The following is a 21,495-nucleotide window of genomic DNA, read 5'->3' on the forward strand; positions in this document are numbered from 1 at the left end:
AGGCCAAAGCAACTGGGTAAAAGAATAGTTCTTTAAAGTCGCTACAGCTTTGCTTTGAATAACAAGAGCCAAACCTAAAGGAAGGGAAGAAAAAGTTTAGCCATAACAACATATTTTGAAAGTAATTAATAATGTTCCCATCTATCCCTTCGGTTTCCTTCCCAGACATTCTAGGCATTAAGAATGATAAAAAGAGAGAGTTTTATAACAATCCAATAACTCAACCAAATGCAGGACTTTCCACTTGTGTTACTCGCAACTGGAGAGGATGCAAGGGAATCTGGCAAGATGCCAACGTGACATGGTAACACCAAGGAACAGTTGAACAGCAAAAACACCACATACTTAATTAGCCCTGGGGGACTTTGTAGGAAGGAACAGTGCCTGTGTTACATTAATCCCCTTTTCCAATGATGGAAATACAGTTCGTGGACTGTAATACAGTATTTGCTTCTTACCATGTCAAGCAATGGTAAGACGAAAACAGCTTCCTCTCCTTGTCTTTTTTTTTTTTTTTTCCCCTAATTTTCTCATCATGTCCCTCTTACTAATTCAAAAAGTCTGAGGAATGTTATTCGTCTAAAATCTTGTCAGGCCATAATAGTATAAATATCCCCAAACCCAGAAAACATAAATAAATGCCCCATCCAGGGTCACAAACTGGAACAGCCCATTATTTAAGCTCAAATATGTCTAAGATCCAATCATAAAAGTTGCAAGCCCAGAGGTAGAGAGCTCTTGAAAAGCTGGTGAAGCAGAGGTATTTTTTTATTCTAAGACAACCAAATCCAGTATTTTAATGAGAGAACTGGACATGAAACAGATTTCAATATAAACAAAGAAGTGGTTCTCATATGTTTTATTTTCCATTTAAAAAGCAGGAGATTTAAATATAGCATCTGTGCTCCACTTCTATTAATACAAAGGAAAAATAAGTTATACCAGTGAATTTTGTTGGCTTAATTTGGTTCTTTAATCTGACATTTTCAATAAAATACAGTTTTCCTCAAGTTATGTAAATATTTTCCACCCTTATTGGTGAAAACATATCTCCTTCCCAAATTAATGTTCAAGTTTCTTTGTGACATGATAATAGGTTATTCTCTGTTCTTCATCTTTATAAGACAGTTTTTATTTGTCATTTTTTAAAAAAGACTTCACTTCAGTCCTGATAGATGGATATATATTAGACATTGAGTTTATTTACAGTGACTTTTTTCCATTGTGTTTGGGTAGGTAATCATTGAAGGGAGCTATTTCTCAAGTGGAGATTAGCTATGGGTTGTTCCATCCATCTGAACAATGTAATTCATTTTTAGAGACTAATTATGTATACATAAAGGAAGAAGGAAAGTGTTAGGTTACTGTACTAAGAAAAAATGGGATTAGATCCTTTTTTTTATAATTTCACTGTTCTTTTCATTTATCCATAAGCACTTCCTCAGTTTTCAGAAGAGATTCCAATATTTGACTAATTCATTCAATATAGTTTTCAGAGTATTACATAGGAAAGTATAGAGGTTAATGAAACCAGTTTATAAAGTAAGACCTTGCTATTTGCTACACATGCCTTAAAATTCTCTTATAATTTATTTTACAAACTATAAAATGGCTTCTCTAGCAAACTAAATGTGAAGTTCATAAAATGCTCTTTGGTATTTATTAAGACGATTTCAGGCAGCTCTGAGATGAAAAGAACATACTACAGTGAGAATGAAGGTGAATAATTAGAGGATCACAATAATTTCAACTTGTGAAACACAACCTAGGAAAATGTTGAAATTATTGTTCTTGATCTGGATAGACCTTTGGCCAAGAACCTCTTTATATCTATGTGTAAACCCAATTTCTCAAGGAACTAGAGAAAACTTCCCTGTTTCTGAAAATGGCATGAGAGATTCAATATACAAAGGAAATATTTCTACAATGTAATACAAAAGAAAGGAAAAGAAAGGGGTACTAAACTGCTACACAAAGAATAAGGGTATTTGTTTCTGTTTCCTAATCCCATAGGGAGGAACACATAAATGGGTACATCCACACTAGAAATTAGGAAGGGGTAAGTGGAGGCTGGGGTGGGCAATGGCAGAAATGACTCATATAATGGTTTCTTTTTCAGGTCTAGAATAGCATGTCCCAAGTATCATATATTTGTCCTCCAGCTACATGCACCCTCCTAAATATCTTTACCAATAACATTATGTTCATTCCTCTATCTGGTTACATTTTTTTCTCTTAGTCCTTGCCTTCCCTCTCCTTATCCTTTCATTACTCCCCCTTATGAATACTGGAAATGAAACAGGCATTAAGAAGATAAATCCATACACATATATTCTTACCTATGCTATTTTGTAGAAACAATTGGTCTGGGCCTCTATAATCCATTCTTCTCACACAAGCCAGAGAGATATCATTAAAACATAACGCAAATCATGTCATTTTATGACTTAGAACCCTCCAAGTTTTCCCATTGCACTTAGAAAAAACAAACTCCTTGTTACAGCCAGCAAAGCCCTCTGCCATCTGGCCTTGCCTATTTTTCTCTAGCTTCATCTTACCTCACTATTAACCCTTCTTCTGCTCCTAAGGAGAGCAAACTCATTCCTACTTTACGACCTTATGTTCTCTCTGCCCCATATCTGCACTTAGATCTCAGCTTTAAAAAAACCTCCTCAGAGAGGTCTTTCCTTTTCTATCAAGTGGCCATCTCGCTCAATGTTATTTTGGTGCTATTTTCCTTACTCCTCATCCGTACCTTCCACTGGAACATATGCTTTGGGAGGACAGAACCCTGAATCCCCAGTTTAGAACAATTCCTGGCACACAGCAGGTGTTCCACAAATATCTGCTAAACAAACAAGATTGTAAACGTCTTGGTTAAATGCAATGATTATACTGCTCTCTTTTCAAAATAATCTGGTATTCTTTCATTTTCTTCTGGATATTGTAGGAAGAAAGACAGCTCAATTATTATGCAAGCACATTTCCCTTTAATGTTATGTGACACTGGTATTGCTTTTGTTCTTCTAAATTTGCTTCACTATCTGATACATAATTTAATCTAATTTCTCACTGTGCTTGTTTGTTCAACTTGAGCTGAACATTTTCATGCATTGGGTAGTATATTCATATGTCTACTTCATATTTTGTCTGTTTACTTCATTTGTATGTCTTCAAAACAAATGTGTGGGCACTTAATCATCTGTTTCTATTTTCATGCAGCATTGCTATAGACTGTACTGTGGCTTGTATAACATAAATTAAGGCATCTTCTGATTAGAAAATCTGATATAAAATACTAAAATATTTCTTTGGTCAGAATTATTTATAGAGCTATAGCTATTGTTTTGCAAAACGCAGCAAAAGCTTCCACAGCTGTGGAAAAGAAAGAAAATGATTAAAGGACTTCATGGAACTTGATTTTGTATATTTTGGACGGGCCTAATTGGGGCCAGTAAATTTGTACGTTAGTTCATTTTGTTTAAAAAAAAAAAAAGAAAAGAAAAAGAATGTCAGAGAGTTCATCGGTGTATTCAACAAGGAAAGCAACAAGCAAAAGGCCTGGGAAAAGCACTTTCACATGTGCAGAGGTTGCAAGAACAGAAGTTGGCACATCCAGAGAGAAATGCAGCCAGTATTTTTTTCTCATGAATTTTTTATACTTGAACTTAGGAATCAAATGTGACTTCTGCTCTGCTTTGTGTTTACCTATAAGATGAAGGAGACTCATAGGAAAGCTTGCTTCAATAAGACTAAATTAAAATGTGGATATAAACCTCTGAAGTTCTAAGGATCATAGAAATTACTGAAATAGTATCTAGAGACAAAAATGATTTTCATAATCTTTCCAGTTCATCCCTATTATAGCACAACTCCAAAAATGCCTCAGCCTCCTGAGACCAAAATCCATTGGTCCTGCAATCGCTCACTGGCCTTTGGTCCTTCCAGTGTTCCCCTCCTTCTTGCCCAATCTAAATTCAAGGGTCAATCCCTATAATCTCTCCTTCACACATTTCCTCAGCTCCCTAGCCCTTCTTTCAACCACTCATCTCTTCTTGGCAAAATACCAGTCCTGGTTAAATCTCATTCTCTGTCTACTTGGAACTCGAATTCAGGCAAATAAATGGGGCTGAAAAAACCCCACACAACCAGATGGGCTGGCCACCAGGACACACTTAATAGGTCCCTCACTTTGGCTAAACTTAAGACAGGCCTCTCTCTCACTCTAGCCTCTTGATCTCTCATTTACTATAGACAATTTTCAAGGGTAAATTCTTAATTTGCCTGTTTGAGATGCAAATATTCTTCCAGGCTGCTGCCCATCTTATAGTTCAGGGATGTCTTTCTCAAGGACCTTTCAATCATTCCTTAGAAATGTAATCAAGAAGAAGATAGTGCCTCTATCTCCCAGTCTCTGTGGGAAAACAGGAGCCTAGCTTCAGAAGGGACAAGCAGCAAATATTTCTGACCCAATCATGTTGACCAAACTCCCCCAATGGACTACTTTTCCTCCAGCTCGCTCCATTGCTGAAAAATCCTCCCACCTTTTATTCTAGCTAAGTGGAGTTTCTCTCTCTATTGTAGGTCTTAAATAAACTCTTTTTGCCTCTTTAACTGAGATTTGGGATTGATACCATTAAACAGGACCTGAACGATGACTGCTAATCATACTGTCTTTTTTAGTCCACCCCCTCTTTCATTTTTCTCATACCTTATCCTCCATCTTCAAACCTCTCAAATCTCTACCCCATCCTTATCCTCAGTTGATGACCCTAATTTCTAGTCTCTGAGAAAAGAGAAGATATCCATTGGTTTTCCAGAGTGCCAATTACCCCATTAACCCCCTGCCCGCATGTGTATCCAGATACTCTGCCTTCCCTGTCTCTGTAGGCAGCAGGGACCTATCCCTCTTTTGCTCACTTAAGACATTGCTTATGTAAGTTGCCTATATTCTGCTTCAACATTTCCTGTGCTTTATAGGTTCAGAGCAAAAGAAGTAACAGCAACACACTCATATTCAGATATACAATTATGTGTGTAAAATATACTCAGATGCTAATAAAATATGTACCCATGTACCCAAATGGTAATTCCTGTTGTAAATTTACTAATCTAAAGCTTTAGAGTGCCAGTTACTACACTCTTGCTTTACACTGACTGAAATGAGAGAAATGTGTTACTTCCTATTCTTAGAAGTCAAAGTAATATTGTTTGCCACAGTGAAAAGTTATCTTCTCTCTATACTTAAGTTGATTTGCACACTTCTGTTTATAAATGTCAGATGTGCTGAGCTGTTTTGTATTTGAAGACAAATATATAGCTCATCCCATATCTCAGAAAAATTTAAAAGGTCTCTCTGCACTTTGTGACTTGTCATTGCACAGCTGTGATGGGCTGAGTTCCATCTCAAAAAGTTCAAGGGCTAAAAACAATTACCTCTTCAAGGACGTCAGCAAGCTTACTAAGGATCTCTTCAGGAAGGCTCTGGAATGTTGGAACGCTGAAAAACAAGACAGAGATGATGCTGAAGGCATGCACAGCAACTTACTTTTATAAATAAAACAGCAGTTTAGCTGAATAAAAATGCAAAAGCATTTCATGACAAAGAATCTGCAGATGAAGATCAAGGCAATAATTGAAGCACAATTTGATGACCAACAGAGAAAAAGCATGATGTACTAAAAAGAATTGGAGGTTGGAAAGAACTGAGTTCAAATCCACTTATATTTCCTGTGTGACCTTGGATGCCTCAGCTATGATGGGGAAAAAACCACTTTCCCCTCTGTCAGCCTGCTGTTACCAGATTTCTTCCAGTTCCATCACCATCTCTAGGTAGTCCTACACACACACATACACACAGACATGTAACACACACACACTCCTTTCTACAGGCTGACTTCCACCCATTCTTTAGGACAGAAGAGGGTTGATGACATATTCAGCCTTGCAAGCATTCATTCAACACCACTAGAAGCTTCCTACTCTCCCCAACCTCTCCCCAGATAGGTCAGGTCATTCTGTGATCTCTTTTATCCCTTCCTGCAACTGTAATTAAATAATTAATCAGATATTTGTTACCGGGTGTCTTCACTGTTAAGATCAAACTCCACAAAAAATAAGAACTGCGTCTATATTGTTCAATCCCCGTATTTTCAGTGATGTGCTAGTAACAACTCAGGAGCATGTGGTAAAGAAAGTTATGAGCATGTGGATGTAGGAATGCTTCCCAGGACAGTTATAGAGATCAGATCACATAGAATGGAGGAAAGACAGACTCATAGCAGACACTGAAAAATGTCTTCTCATCCTCTTATTAGGGAAACTCACTGACCAACAAATGGAAGTACTAAACGGTATTGAATACACAAGCCAATACAAATTATTTTATATGGATAATGGTAATGACTTTAAAAGAAAAGACACTCATGAACATAAAGTGCTTGAAAATCCACTCTGCTAGAAAAATCTAACTGGGATGTGAAGTTAAATTCTCCTTTGACCCTATCTTAGTGCTTGAATAGAAAAAAGATTATAAATGAATGCACACACATTTGTGTGTTTGACATTTGACTTAGAGAATAGTTCTGGCTTGATTAGAATGACACAACAAGAGAAGCTATAACATACTGTTTGGACATAAGCATGAAAGTCTTACTGTTAATTTGTCACTCTGATTCCCATTACTTGGTGTAAAGCCTATTGATAAAACCTAAGCTTTTATGCAGAGGTATAACAATTCACCCAGGACCATCTGTTCCACCAGATTTACTGCTGTGGTCTGAGCCATGTGAGCTTTAATTTCCAGAAGGTAGTCTATTTCAGCAGCTGGATGGAACATATCACAGAATGAGGCAGAGGAAGAGGGAGGAAGCTGTTTCCATGAATTACACAGGTTGAAAAATCTAGTCCTTCCCTGTTCTTTTAATGATCTACATTTCTATTTCTTGTGAGATGTTAAAATAATTAGAATGTTTCTATCCCAGTGGGTATTTATGGAAAACACAAACTACAACTGAGTTTTTCTCATTTTATTATAATTGGCTCCCTTTTTAGACAGCCCAATTACTTCTAGGCTAAGTCTATGTCAAGCTACTGTACCATACTTTCATTTTCACAAGCATTTCTTATCCATGAGAAAAGAATTAATTTTTGCTCGATCACATAACACACTATAAAAATAATAACATTAGGTTTTAGGAGGGTGTTTTAATAAATTGTCCTTCATAATTGTATTTATTTTTAATTTTTTCAGCTTTATTGAGGGATAATCAACAAAATCACAAGACATTGAAAGCGTACACTGTGAAAAAATTCCTTCCATCTAGTTAATATAGTTAACACATCTATCACCTCACATGTTTATTCTTATGTGTGTGCTTGAGACATTTAAGTTCCACTTTCTTGGCAAGTTTTAACTATATGATATGGTGTTATCAAGTATCTTTACAAGCTGAAAGTTTGTAACCTATTTCCCCTATTTTACCATCCCTTGGCAAACACTGTTCTACTCTGTTTCTATGAATTTAGCTTTTAATTTAGATTCCACATATAAGTGATGTCACACAGTATTTGTCTCTCTCTATCTGACTTATTCCACTTAACATCATACACTCAAGGTTATCCATGATATCGAAAATGCAAATGGTGGGATTTCCTTCTTTCTAATATATTACTGTATGTTATACAATAACATTCCATTGTGTGTGTGTATATATATATGTGTGTGTTTTTTGAATGTTTTAAAATTGTAAAAGATCAGGATATATGTATATATATATACATACATACACACACACACACACATATATATATATACTTGTCAAAAATCAGGATATATCCTGATCTTTCACAGTTTTAAAACAGGATATATATATATATATATATATATATATATATATATATATCCTGATCTTGTACAATTTTAAAACATTCAGAACATTCAGCAGCATTTGTTACTAATAAAAATTAAGGATGTTTTTAAAAGAAGAAACACTGAAAAATTCTCCATAATAATTTAAGCACATCTAAGCAATGAGATCCTGCTGTATAGCACTGGGAACTATGTCTAGTCACTTATGATGGAGCATGATAATGTGCGAAAATAGCATATGTGTACACGTATGTGTAACTGGGTTACCATGCTGTACAGTAGAAAAAAAAATAAAGAAAAAAATAATTTAAGCACTTCTAGATTTAACAAAACAGAAATCAATTGAAAAGTAAGTGTATTCACTTTTACAAATTACACTGAAAATATTTTGTAGTTATCTTTAAAATCCTAAGATCTCTATTTCTCCAAACACTAGATAAGTTCTTTCATGTAATTAATTTCTGAGAATTATTAATCCACTGATAATTTGAACACCAAGAACAAAACAATTGAGGGTATTCATAATTTGAATTTTCATCCATGAAATTTATTTGAATTTTTCCAAATACATCAAAAGACATGAGACTTCACTAATTTGTACATGTGATAACTCAAGATGAAGTTGTTTCTGATTTAGAAAATTTTAGGCAGGAGTTCCCATTGAGGCTCAGCAGTTAACAAAACCAACTAGTATCCATGAGGACACAGGTTTGATCCCCGACCTCACTCAGTGGGTTAAGGATCCGGCATTGCCATGAGCTATGGTGTAGGTCACAGACTTGGCTTGGGTCCTGCATTTCTGTGGCTGTGGCATAAGCCAACAGCTTCAGCTCTGATTCGACCCCTGGCCTGGGAACCTCCATATGCTGCATGTGTGGCACTAAAAAGACAAAAAAAAAAAAATTAAAAAAAAGAGAAAACTTTAAACAAAAATAATTGTAAGGATGAACAGCCATAAAATGTTTAAAGAGTAGAGTATTTTCACTAATATAAAAAAAGAACTCTTAACAATTTACATGCTAATTACAAGTAATTCTTACAGACCTATTAAAACAATATTGTTCCCTAAGGACTTGCAGTAGGTATGAATTTACAAAATATGCTTGAATGTAATATAATAGAGATGTTTTAATGTTTGGAGCTTTCCATTGGATTTTCTGACTGAATAAAGTAAGGACTTGTAATGACAATAATAGAAGATGAAATCTGAGTACTTAATATTTGCCACGGACTGAACTAAGGGATTTATAGACAATGCACACTTTCTTTTTAAACAGCCTTATCAAATAACTTTTGTTATTGTCATCCATTATTGTTTTACAGCTAAGACAACTGGGATCTTGAGAGTTTGCCCGAGGTCACAACACTTAGTATGGATAAAGAAAGGACGAAAATTTCCATTTGAATGACTGTGGAGCTAAATCACATGCTGAGCTACACTTCACAATGAAAGTATTTAAAAATAACTGGACATGAAACATCTCAAGAATTGATCTCATACTGGGGCACAAAGCTAACCTCAACAAATTTAAGAATACAGAAATTATTTCAAGTATCTTCTCTGATCACAATGGCATGAAATTAGAAATCAATCACAATAAAAGAAATGAGAAAAAAACTAACTGCATGAAGACTAAACAACATACTACTAAAAAACCAGTGGGTCAATGAGGAAATCAAGAAGGAAATTAAAAAATACCTTAAGACAAATGATAATGAAGACACATTCACTCAAAATCTATGGGATGCTGCAAAATCAGTGCTCAGAGGGAAATTCATAGCAATACAAGCCTTCCTCAAAAAAGAAGAAAAATCTCAAATTGACAACTTAACCCATCACCTAAATGAATTAGAAAAAGAACAAATAAAACCTAAAGTCAGCAGAAGGAAGGAAATCAAAGATCAAAGAGGAAATCAATAAAATAGAGATTCAAAAAACAGTTGAAGAAATCAATAAAACAAAGAGCTGGTTCTTTGAAAAGGTAAACAAAATTGACAACCCTCTGGCAAGACTCACCAAGAAGAGGAGAGAAAAAACCCAAATAAACAAAATCAGAAATGAAAAAGAAGTCACAATGGATACTACAGAAATACAAAAAACCATGAGAGAACACTATGAACAATTGTATGCCAACAAAATTGACAATCAGGAAGACATGGACAACTTTCTAGAGACTTACAGCCTGCCAAAACCATATTAAGAGGAAATAGATCAACTGAACAGACTGATCACCAGAAATGAAATTGAAGATGTCATAAAAACACTCCCTACAAATAAAAGTCCAGGACCAGATGGCTTCACAGGCAAATTCTACCAAACATACAAGGAGGAACTTATACCCATCCTCCTTAAATTTTTTCAAAAGGTTGAAGAAGAAGGAACACTCTCAAAGACATTCTATGATGCCAACATCACCCTAGCTACACAACCAAACAAAGATACCACCAAAAAAGAAAACTATAGGCCTATTTTACTGATGAACATTGATGCAAAAATCCTCAACAAAATACTAGCAAACTTCACCCAACAATACATTAAAAGGATTGTACATCATGATCAAGTGCGATTTATCCCAGGGATGCAAGGGTTCTTCAATATCCACAAATCCATTAGTGTGATACACCACATTAACAAACTGAAGAATAAAAACCATATGATCCTCTCAACAGATGTGGAAAAAGCCTTTGACAAAATCCAACACCCATTTCTGATAAAAACCCTTCAGAAAGTGGGCATAACTGGAACCTACCACAACATAATAAAGGCCATATATGACAAACCCACAGCAAACATCATTCTCAATGGTGAAAAACTGAAAGAATTCCCACTGAGATCAAGAACAAGACAAGGATGTCTCCTCTCACCACTACTCTTCAACATAGTTTTGGAAGGCCTAGCCATGGCAATCAGAGAAGTAAAAGAAATAAAAGGAATCCAGATTGGAAAGGAAGAAGTAAAACCATCACTATTTGCAGATGACATGATACTATACCTAGAGAATCCTAAAGACTCTACCAGAAAACTGTTAGAGCTCATCCATGAATTTGGCAAAGTAACAGGATACAAAATTAATACACAGAAATTGACAGCATTTCTACACACTAACCATGAAAGATTAGAAAGAGAAATTAGGGAAGCAATCCTGTTTACCATCACATCCAAAAGAATAAAATACTTAGGAGTAAACCTACCTAAAGAGACAAAAGACCTGTACTCTGAAAACTATAAGACAGTGATGAAAGAAATCAAAGATGACACAAATAGATGGAAAGACATACTATGCTCATGGATTAGAAGAGTTAATATTATCACAATGACTATACTACCTAAGGCGATCTACAGATTCAAAGCAATCCCTATCAAATTACCAAGGACATTTTTCACAGAACTTGAACAAAATATTTTAAAGTTTGTTTGGAAGCACAAAAGACCCAGAATAGCCAAAAATGTAGCTGGAGGAATCAGGCTCCCAGACTTAAGACTATACTACAAAGCAACAGTCATCAAAACCATATGGTACTGGCACAAAGACAGAAATATAGCTCAGTGGAACAGGATAGAAAGCCCAGAATTAAACCCACACACCTACAGCCAACTCATATATTACAAAGTAGGAAAGGATACACAATGGAGAAAGGACAGCTTGTTTAATAACTGTTGTCGGGAAAACGGGACAGCCACATGGAAAAGAATGAAATCAGAACACTCCCTAACACCACACACAAAAATAAACTCCAAATGGATTAAAGACCTAGATATAAGACCAGACACTATAAAACTCTTAGGGGAAAACAGAGGCCAAACACTCTCTGACATAAACGACAGCAACATCTTCTCAGATCCACCTCTTAGAGTATTGACAATAAAAACAAAAATAAACAAATGGGACCTAATCAAACTTAAAAGTTTCTGCACAGCAAAGGAAACCCTAAACAAAATGAAAAGACAACCCACAGAATGGGAGAAAAACTTTGCAAGTGAATCAACTGACAAGGGATTCATCTCCAAAATTTATAAACACCTTCTGCAGCTCCATACCAAAAAAACAAACAACCCCATCCAAAAATGGGCAGAAGATTTAAACAGACAGTTCTCCAAATAAGACACACAGATGGCCAAAAAACACATGAAAAGATGTTCAACATCACTCATTATTAGAGAAATGCAAATCAAAACCACTATGAGGTACCACCTTACACCAGCCAGAATGGCCATCATCAAAAAGTCTACAAACAGTAAGTGGTGGAGAGGGTGTGGAAAAAAAGGAAGCCTCATACACTGTTGGTGGGATTGTAAATTGGTGCAACCACTGTGGAAAACAGTATGGAGATTCCTCGGAAAACTAAAAATAGAACTACCATTTGACCTAGCAATCCCACTCCTGGACATCTATCCAGAGAAAACCATGACTTGCAAAGACACATGTACTCTGATGTTCATTGCAGCACTATTTGCAATAGCCAAGACATGGAAACAATCTAAATGTCCATTGACAGAGGCGTGGATCAAGAAGATGTGGTACATATACACAATGGAATATCTCTCATCCATTAAAAGAAATAAAATACCAGCATTTTTAGCAACATAGATCAACCTAGAAACTATCATGCTAAGTGAAGTCAGCCATACAATGAGACACCAACATCAAATGCTTTCACTGACATGTGGAATCAGAAATAATGACAGACTGAACTTCTTTGCAGAACAGATGCTGACTCACAGACACTGAAAAACTTATGGTCTCCAGAGGAGACAGTTTGGGGAGTGGGGGGATGTGCTTGGGTTATAGGATGGAAATCCTGTGAAAATGGCTTGTTATGATCATTATACAACTACAGATGTAATAAATTCTTTTGAGTAATAAAGAAAAAGAAAAAAGAAAACTATAGGCCAATATCTTTGATGAATAGAGACACAAAAATTCTCAACAAAATTTTAGCCAACTAAATTCAACAACGTATCAAAAAGATCATATACCACAACCAGGTGGGATTCATCCCAGGTGCACAAGGATGGTTCGTCATATGCAAATCAATCAACATCATACAACACATTAACAAAAGAAAAGTCAAAAACCACATGATCATCTCAATAGATGTAGAAAAAGCATTTGACAAAATCCAACATCCATTCATGATCAAAACTCTTAACCAAAGTGGGTACAGAGGGAACATACCTTAATGTAATCAAAGTCACTTATGACAAACCCACAGCAAATATAATACTCAATGGAGAAAAGCTGAAAGCTTTCCCACTAAAATCTGGCAGAATACAAAGATGCCCACTCTCACCACTGTTATTCAACACGGTACTGGAAATCCTAGCCACAACAATTAGATGAACAAAAGAAATAAAAGGCACCCAGATAGGAAGACAAAAGGTAAAACTGTCACTGTATGCAGATGACATGACACTATATGTAGAAAACCCTAAGGACTCAACCCAAAAACTACTTGAACTGATCTACAAATTCAGCAAAGTAGCAGGATATAAGATTAACATTCAGAAATCAGTTGCATTTCTGTATACTAATAATGAAATATTAGAAAGGGAATATAAAACTACAATACCTTTTAAAATTGCACCCCAAAAAATCAAATACCCGGGAATACACCTGACCAAGGAGGTAAAGGACTTATATGCCAAGACCTAGAAAACATTAATCAAGGAAATTTAAGAAGATGTAAAAAATGGAAAGATATTCCATGCTCCTGGGTTGGAAAAATTCATATTGTAAAAATGGCCATACTACCCAAAGTAATATACAGATTCAATGCAATCACTATCAAATTACCCATGACATTTTTTACAGAACTAGGACAAACAATCCAAAAATTTATATGGAACCACAAAAGACAGAATTGCTACAGCAGTTCTCAAGAACAAAAACCAAGCAGGAGGCATAACTGTCCCAGACCTCAGGCTATATTACAAAGCCACAGTCATCAAGACAGTGTGGTACTGGTACCAAAACAGACATACAGACCAATGAAATAGAATAGAGAACCCAGAAATAAACCCAGACACCTGTGGTCAATTAATCTTTGACAAGGGAGGCAAGAACATAAAATGGGGAAAAGACAGTCTTTTCAGTAAGCATTGTTGGGAAACCTGCACAGCTGCATGCAAATCCATGAAACTAGAACATACCCTCACACCATGCACAAAAATAAACTCAAAATGGCTGAAAGACTTAAATATAAGACAAGACACCATCAAACTCCTGGAAGAGAACATAGGCAAAACATTCTCTGATATCAACCTTATGAATATTTTCTCAGGTCAGTCTCCCAAAGCAATAGAAATAAAAGCAAAAATAAACCAATGGGACCTAATCAAATTGACAAGCTTTTGCACAGCAAAGGAAACCAAAAAGAAACCAAAAAGACAACTTACAGAATGGGAGAAAATCGTTTCAAATGATGCAACTGACAAGGGCTTAATCTCTAAAATATACAAGCAACTTATACAACTCAGTGGCAAAAAAGCCAATCAACCAATGGACAAATGGGCAAAAGACCTGAATAGACATTTCTTCAAGGAAGAGGTACATATGGACAACAAGCACTGGAAAAATGCTCAACATCCCTGATTTTAGAGAAATGCAAATCAAAACTACTATGAGATACCACCTCACACCAGTCAGAATGGCCATCATTAATACATCCACAAATAACAAATGCTGGAGAGGATATGGAGAAAAGGGAACCCTCCTGCACTGTTGGTGGGAATGTAAGCTGGCACAACCACTATGGAGATCAGTATGGAGGTAACTTAGAGATCTATACATAGATCTACCATATGACCCAGCAATCCCACTCTTGGGCGTCTATCAGGACAAAACTTTCCTTAAAAAAGACACATGCACCTGTATGTTCATTGCAGCTCTACTCACAATAGCCAAGACATGGAAACAACCCAAATGTCCATTGACAGGTAATTGGATTAGGAAGAAGTGGTATACATACACATGGAATACTACTTAGCCATAAAAAAGAACAAAATAATGCCATTTGGAGCAATATGGATGGAACTAAAGACTCATCCTGAGTGAAGCAAGTCAGAAAGAGAAAAACAAATACCATATGATATTGCTTATATCTGGAATCTAATATACGGCACAAATGAACCTTTCCACAGGAAAGAAAATCATGGACTTGGAGAATAGACTTGTGTGGTTGCCAAGGAGGAGGGGGAGGGAGTGGGGTGATTGGGGAGCTTGTGGTTAATAGATACAAATTATTGCCTTAGGAATGTATTAGCAATTAGATCCTGCTGTGTAGCACTGGGAACTATGTCTAGTCACTTATGATGGACTAGATAATGTGCAAAAATAGAATGTGTACATGTGTGTGTAACTGGGTCACCATGGTATACAGTAGAAAAAAAATTTTATTGGGGAAATAACTATTAAAAAGTAATGAAAATAATAATAATAAATTAATTAATAAATAAAAATAAAAATGCCTGGATAACCAACAAGGACTTATTGTATAGCATAGGGAATGATACTCAATATTTTGTAATAACCTATGCTGGAAAATAATCTGAAAAAAAAGATATATATAGATGTAGATATATGTATAACTGAATCTTTTTCTGTATACCTGAAACTAACACAAGATTGTAAATCCACTATACTTCAATTTAAAAAAAAAGAAAAAAAATGACATGTAACTTTGAAAACCATGCCATATTCTTTTAGATAATGATTTAGAAATGAATCAATATTAATAACATTTGATTCGGTGACTTCGTTTATTAATGAATTTTTTACTGTGAAAAATGTCAAACTGAAAGGCTGAAAAGAAGGTTCAATAATCACCTGTATCCTTACCATCTAGATTTGCAACTGTTAACATTGTGCCATTTTTGCTTTACTATTTTCAATCCATCTATTTTTCTATATGTAGATTAATAGATTTATATATATATATATATATATATTTTTTTTTATTTTCCTACTGTACAGCAAGGGGGTCAGGTTATCCTTAGATGTATACATTGCAATTACAGTTTTTCCCCCACCCTTTCTTCTGTTGCAACATGAGTATCTAGACATAGTTCTCAATGCTATTCAGCAGGATCTCCTTGTAAATCTATTCTAGGTTGTGTCTGAGAAGCCCAAGCTCCCAATCCCTCCCACTCCCTCCCCCTCCCATCAGGCAACCACAAGTCTCTTCTCCAAGTCCATGATTTTCTTTTCTGAGGAGATGTTCATTTGTGCTGAATATTAGATTCCAGTTATAAGTGATATATATATTTTTGATGAAAATTTAAAGGAAGTTGCAGATATCATGAAACTTCACCCCTAATATTTGAATATACTGATCCTAAAAATAACATTTTTAAATAAATAACTATAATACCATTATCCTAAGAAAAATTAACTACAATTCCATAATATTATCTAACTACTCCATTACCTATAGTTCAAAAGTTTCTTTTTAAAAATGTTTTTTATTTTGCTTTTTAGGGACACATTTGAGGCATATGGAAGTTCCCAGGCTAGGGGTCAAATCAGAGCTACAGCTGCTCACCTACACTACAGCCCCATCAACGCAGGATCCAAGCCGCATTTGCAACCTACATCACAGTGCATGGCAATGTTGGATTCTTAACTCAATGAGTGAGGCCAGAGATCAAACCATATCCTCATGGATAATAGTCAGGTTCATAATCTGCTGAGCCATAATGGGAACTCCCAAAAGTTTCTTTATTGTTTGTTTTCCTCTTTTCATACCAGGATCCAGTAAAAATTTACACACTGCACTTGGCTGTTATGTTTCTCTTATTCTATAACCATCTTCCCAACTTCCCCCCTCCATTAAATTGATTTTTTTTGGAGAAACTGAGAAAATTATCTTATTGGATGTCCTATATTCTGAATCTGTCTTAGTAATTTTATTTTTGAAAATAAAATAACAGCTAACATGAAAATAACAGCTAACATGGTGGTGGTGGAGGGGACTTAGCACAAAGAAATGTATTACAGCCATGTGTGAAATAAAATTGGGGCATTTATAAAATAGCATAACAACACAGAGCAGCACTTCTCAGAATGTGGTCTGGGGCAAAGGGATTCCCCCAGATGCTTTCAAGGAGGTCCTCGAAGTCAAAACAAAGTCTGAGCTGTAATTTACCTTTCGTACATTTATTCTTTCACATGTATCCAGTAGAATCCTCTGGAGGCTACAGGAGTTCATTACTTTGATGTTTAATGGATGTATGCATATGTGTTCTAGGTTTATGATATAAGCATGTAAAGAACAGAAGTTAATTCAGTGTTGGTGCAGTGCTTCTACTGTGCTCTTGCTAGTTAATTTTCAGATAGCCGCTATAATTTCTGTAACTTTATCATCCAATAAATCATTCTTTTGAACTCCGGAAGATTTTCTTGTCCCTAAGTCAATGGGAATTAAATACATTTGGGTATCTTGTATTGCAATAATAATTTTATATTTTTTCAGAAATATATCTAACTTAAAAAATTTTATCTAACATAATTCTACAATTTTGTAATAATTATTAACATTCAGAGCTATATAAAAGAAACAAGTATATTTTCTTATGTTTAAGCATGGATTTACTTCAAGAGGGGAGATTAGAAAACATATTCTCAAGCCACAGATGCCAATTTCTAGATCTAAAGACACTGCAAAATACAAAAAAGATAGGCATCAGAGAGTTTTATGACTCATGGATGGGATAAATCCAATCCAAAGAAATTTGGAGACAATGTAAATAAGAAATAAAAATATGACAAAAATCTAATTTTCCTTCAATATTTTAGATGATAATAATTTACCTTGTGTATGATGAAATAGTTATGATGTCATTTTGAGCCTAATCATTCAAAATTTATAGGAAAAGAAATTGACTTTTTTTTTTTTTTTAACTTTTTAGAGCCACACCTGTGGCATATGGAAGTTCCCATGCTGCGGGTCAAATCAGAGCTGTGGCTGCCAGCCTATACTACAGCCTGTGCCACACAGGGTCCAAGCCCCATCTCTGACCCTATATAACAGCTCACAGGCAGTGCTGATTTCTTAATCCACTGAGGGAGAACAGGGATTGAACCCACATCCTCATGAATGCTAGTAGGGGTCGTTACTGCTGAGCCACAATGGGAACTTTCAGAAATTGACTTTTTAGACATGATGAAGTTTTTTAAAGACCAAATTGTTTGCTACACCTTTTCAAAGTAGAAGTGAAAAAGTGAATGAAGCATCTGACAGAATGAGTGTCCATACTGCATTGACTGGAGAAGCCACACAATAGATGAGAGAAAAATAAGGCTTGTAGAGCTAACTTTTCTGGCTGCCTGCTAAAGGAGTCAATAAAAGAAACTACTGCACTGACTCCTTCCAATGATACAGTACCTTGCTGAATTAAAGGCTGTACTGCACATACAAAGATGAGGGAAAATCTTGTGCACAGAGTTATACTTTTGCCTTACAAATAAATAAATTAATTTACAGTCATGGCTGGACTTGCTGGGCATGTATTCACCTGGTATCAGAATCAACCAACCATCAAAGAAGATAATATATGAGTGCTTGGCAACAAACACAGGTGATCCTGAACTATTTGGTATGCGATAACTTTTCAAATCCAGGCTTATCATGAAACAACTATGTTGTACTATGGTGCAAAAGCAAAGGTGACCCCTCAACACAAATTAAGGTAGTAACACCAAAGTGTACTAGGTGTCATTATATTCTTGCCATATAATCACAGTAAAAAATAAAATGCAATTCCAGTCTTATTTTAAAATGTTTTGATGAAACAAGTTATTCATTTTATTGTTTGAACTCCTGAGTACACATCTTTTAAATATTATATGTGACAAAATGACAAGCACACATAGAACACTTCTACTTACTGAAGAGCAATAGTTCTCTTAAGGAAAATCACTTTGTAATTACTGGAGCTGCAAGCTGAATTAGCCACTTTTTCATGGAGCATCATTTTACACTTGGCAGTAACCACAAACTGGTTATTCAGACTTGACTATCTGGCACATAATTTTTCAGAAAAGAACAAAGTGAATCTGTCACTTCACAGGAAACATCAGACAGCATTTGTTGCAGTGATAAAATTTAAACTTTCAAATGAAAATTAAAACTTAAGAAAACTTTTATCTGCCACTGTAGGTTTAACAGCTTTTTAATAATTGAAGATTTTTCTGATGAGATCATGGGCAACATGCTGATATTAACAAACATGGGGGAGGGTTTGGATAATGTAAATTTTATGTTTTCTAAACCAGTATTTTCCAGATAACTACTGCATGATACTATAAGATCATGCAGGGGAAAGATCCATCTGAAGCATAAGAAGGATCAATGTATTTTAATGTAATGAAGTATGGAAAGTTCATTGATATGGTTTCAGATTTAAGATTTGCAACTAATGGAGTTTCTGTCGTGGTTCAGCAGGTTAAGAACCTGACTAGTGTCCATGGTGATGCAGGTTCAATCCCTGGTCTCACTCAGTGGGTTAAGGATCTGGTGTTGCTGCAAGCTGTGGTTTAGGTTGCAGATGCGGCTTGGATCCTGCATTGCTGTGGCTGTGGCATAGGCCAGCAGCTCTGATTAGACACCTAACCTGGTAACTTCCATATGCTGCAGTTTTGGCCCTAAAAAGAAAAAAAGAAAGTATCACAAATTTGTAATTAACCTGTAATAAATGTCTATTTGTTTGGTTTTGGTATAATATCAAGTAAGAATGTCCACAATTATCTGAAAAGGCAATTAGCATACACTTTCCTTCTGCTACATATCTTTGTGAGGCTGATTTTTTTCAAATACTTCAACAGAAATTCATCATATTGAATAATATTGAAGTAGCTATGAGAATCTTCCATTAAGCTAGATACTGACAGATTTGCAAAGGTATACACTCAAATTTTTCATTTTGGTTTGTTTTGGAAAATAATTATTTTCATTAAAATAGGTTATGATAACATGTAATATGTATTTTTCCCCTAAGAGTTGTGATTTTTGTTTGTTTGTTTTAATCTTAAAACACACTACATTAGAAGAGAAAGAGGCTGAAACTCTCAAAGGCACAAAGTTGAACCCACATTTTCCATAGAACTTTGGAACATTTATAAATGGACATGTGATAATATACCTAGAACAAGAAACAGTGCAAAGGTTTTTTACAACACAATACAAAGCTCACTCAGTTGCAAATATGTATTTTGTATAAAGCCGAGAAATAAACTCATGCACCTATGGTCAACTAATCTACAACAAAGGAGGCAAGACTATACAATGGAGGAAAGATAGTCTCTTTGATTAAGTTGTGCTGGGAAAACTGGACTACTACATGTAAAAGAATGAAATTAGAACACACTCTAACACCATACCCAAAAATAAACTCAAAATGGATTAAAGACCTAAATGTAAGATTGGTTACTATGGAACTCTGTAAGGGAAACATAGACGAACACTCTCCGACAAACAACAGTATCTTCTCAGATTCACCTCCTAGAGCAATGAAAAAAAAAAAACAAAAAAAAAAAAAAACAAAAAAACAAAAAAACAAAAACAAAAACAAAATAGAACAAACAAGACCTAATTAAACTTAAAAGGTTTTAGACAGAAAAGAAACCATAAACAAAAATGAAAAGACAACCCACAGAATTTAAGAAGATATTTGCAAATGATGTGACTGACAAAGGATTACTCTCCAAAATATGCAAGCTCAATATCAAAAAATAAAAATTAAAAAAATGGAATAAAGACCTAAATAGATATTTCTCCAAAGAAGACATACAGATGGCCAAAAAAACATGAAAAGATGCTCAGCACTGCTAATTAGTAGAGAAATGAAAATCAAAAATACTACAAGGTAGCACCTTATACCAGCCAGAACAGCCATTATCAAAAAGTTTACAAACAATAAATGCTAGAGAGGTTGTGAAGAAAAGAAACCCTTCTATACTGTTGGTGGGAATATAAATTGGTAAAACCACTACGGAAAAACCGTATGGAGGTTGCTCAAAAAACTAAAAATGGAACTACCATATGAACCAGCAGTCCTATTCCTGGGCAACTATCTGGAGAAAACCATAATTTGAAAAGATACATGCACCCCAATGTTCATTGCAGCACTATTTACAATAGTCAAGACATGGAAGCAACCTAAATGTCCATCAACAGAGGAATGGATAAATAAGATGTGGTACAACCAAGATTAGTCTACCCAGCAAGGCTCTCATTCAGATTTGAAGAAGAAATCAAAACCTTCACAGATAAGCAAAAGTTGAGAGAATTCAGCAACACTAAACCAGCCTTACAATAAATACTAAAGGAACTTCTCTAGGCAGAAAAGATAAGGCAGCAACAGGAAACAAAAATTCCACAAATGACAAGGCTCACCAGTAAAGGTATATATACAGTAAAGATACAAAATCATCCATGCACGATTATACCACCAAAATCAGAAATCATGAGAAGAGGTGGGTACAGATGCAGGACACTGGAGATGAACTTGCAATTAAGAGAACAACAACTTAAAACAATCTCATATACATATAGACTCATATCAAAACTTCAGAATAACTGCAAACCAAAACTCTACAATTGATACACAAACAAGGAATCTCTGGAGA

The 21,495-nt window shown here is 35.3% G+C and overlaps 1 protein-coding gene across 3 annotated transcripts in view; it reads right to left on the minus strand.

Moving 5' to 3' along the window:
• The window catches only part of PRKG1 (protein kinase cGMP-dependent 1), a 1,234,647-nt gene that overhangs the window by 334,082 nt on the left and 879,070 nt on the right, over positions 1-21,495 (minus strand). For all 3 annotated transcript variants that reach the window (XR_014825752.1, XM_021072187.2, NM_001044574.2), the window contains 1 exon segment: positions 5,437-5,500. Coding sequence is in view for 2 of the 3 variants with exons in the window: in XM_021072187.2 (XP_020927846.1) it covers positions 5,437-5,500 (64 nt within the window). In the remaining variant the exon portion in view is untranslated.

Source organism: Sus scrofa, chromosome 14, assembly GCF_054392235.1.
Source record: "Sus scrofa isolate SSC_HxYL_T2T_F1_AM1 chromosome 14, Sscrofa_HxYL_maternal_Yorkshire_Landrace_v2.0, whole genome shotgun sequence".
NCBI classification, from domain to species: domain Eukaryota; kingdom Metazoa; phylum Chordata; class Mammalia; order Artiodactyla; family Suidae; genus Sus; species Sus scrofa.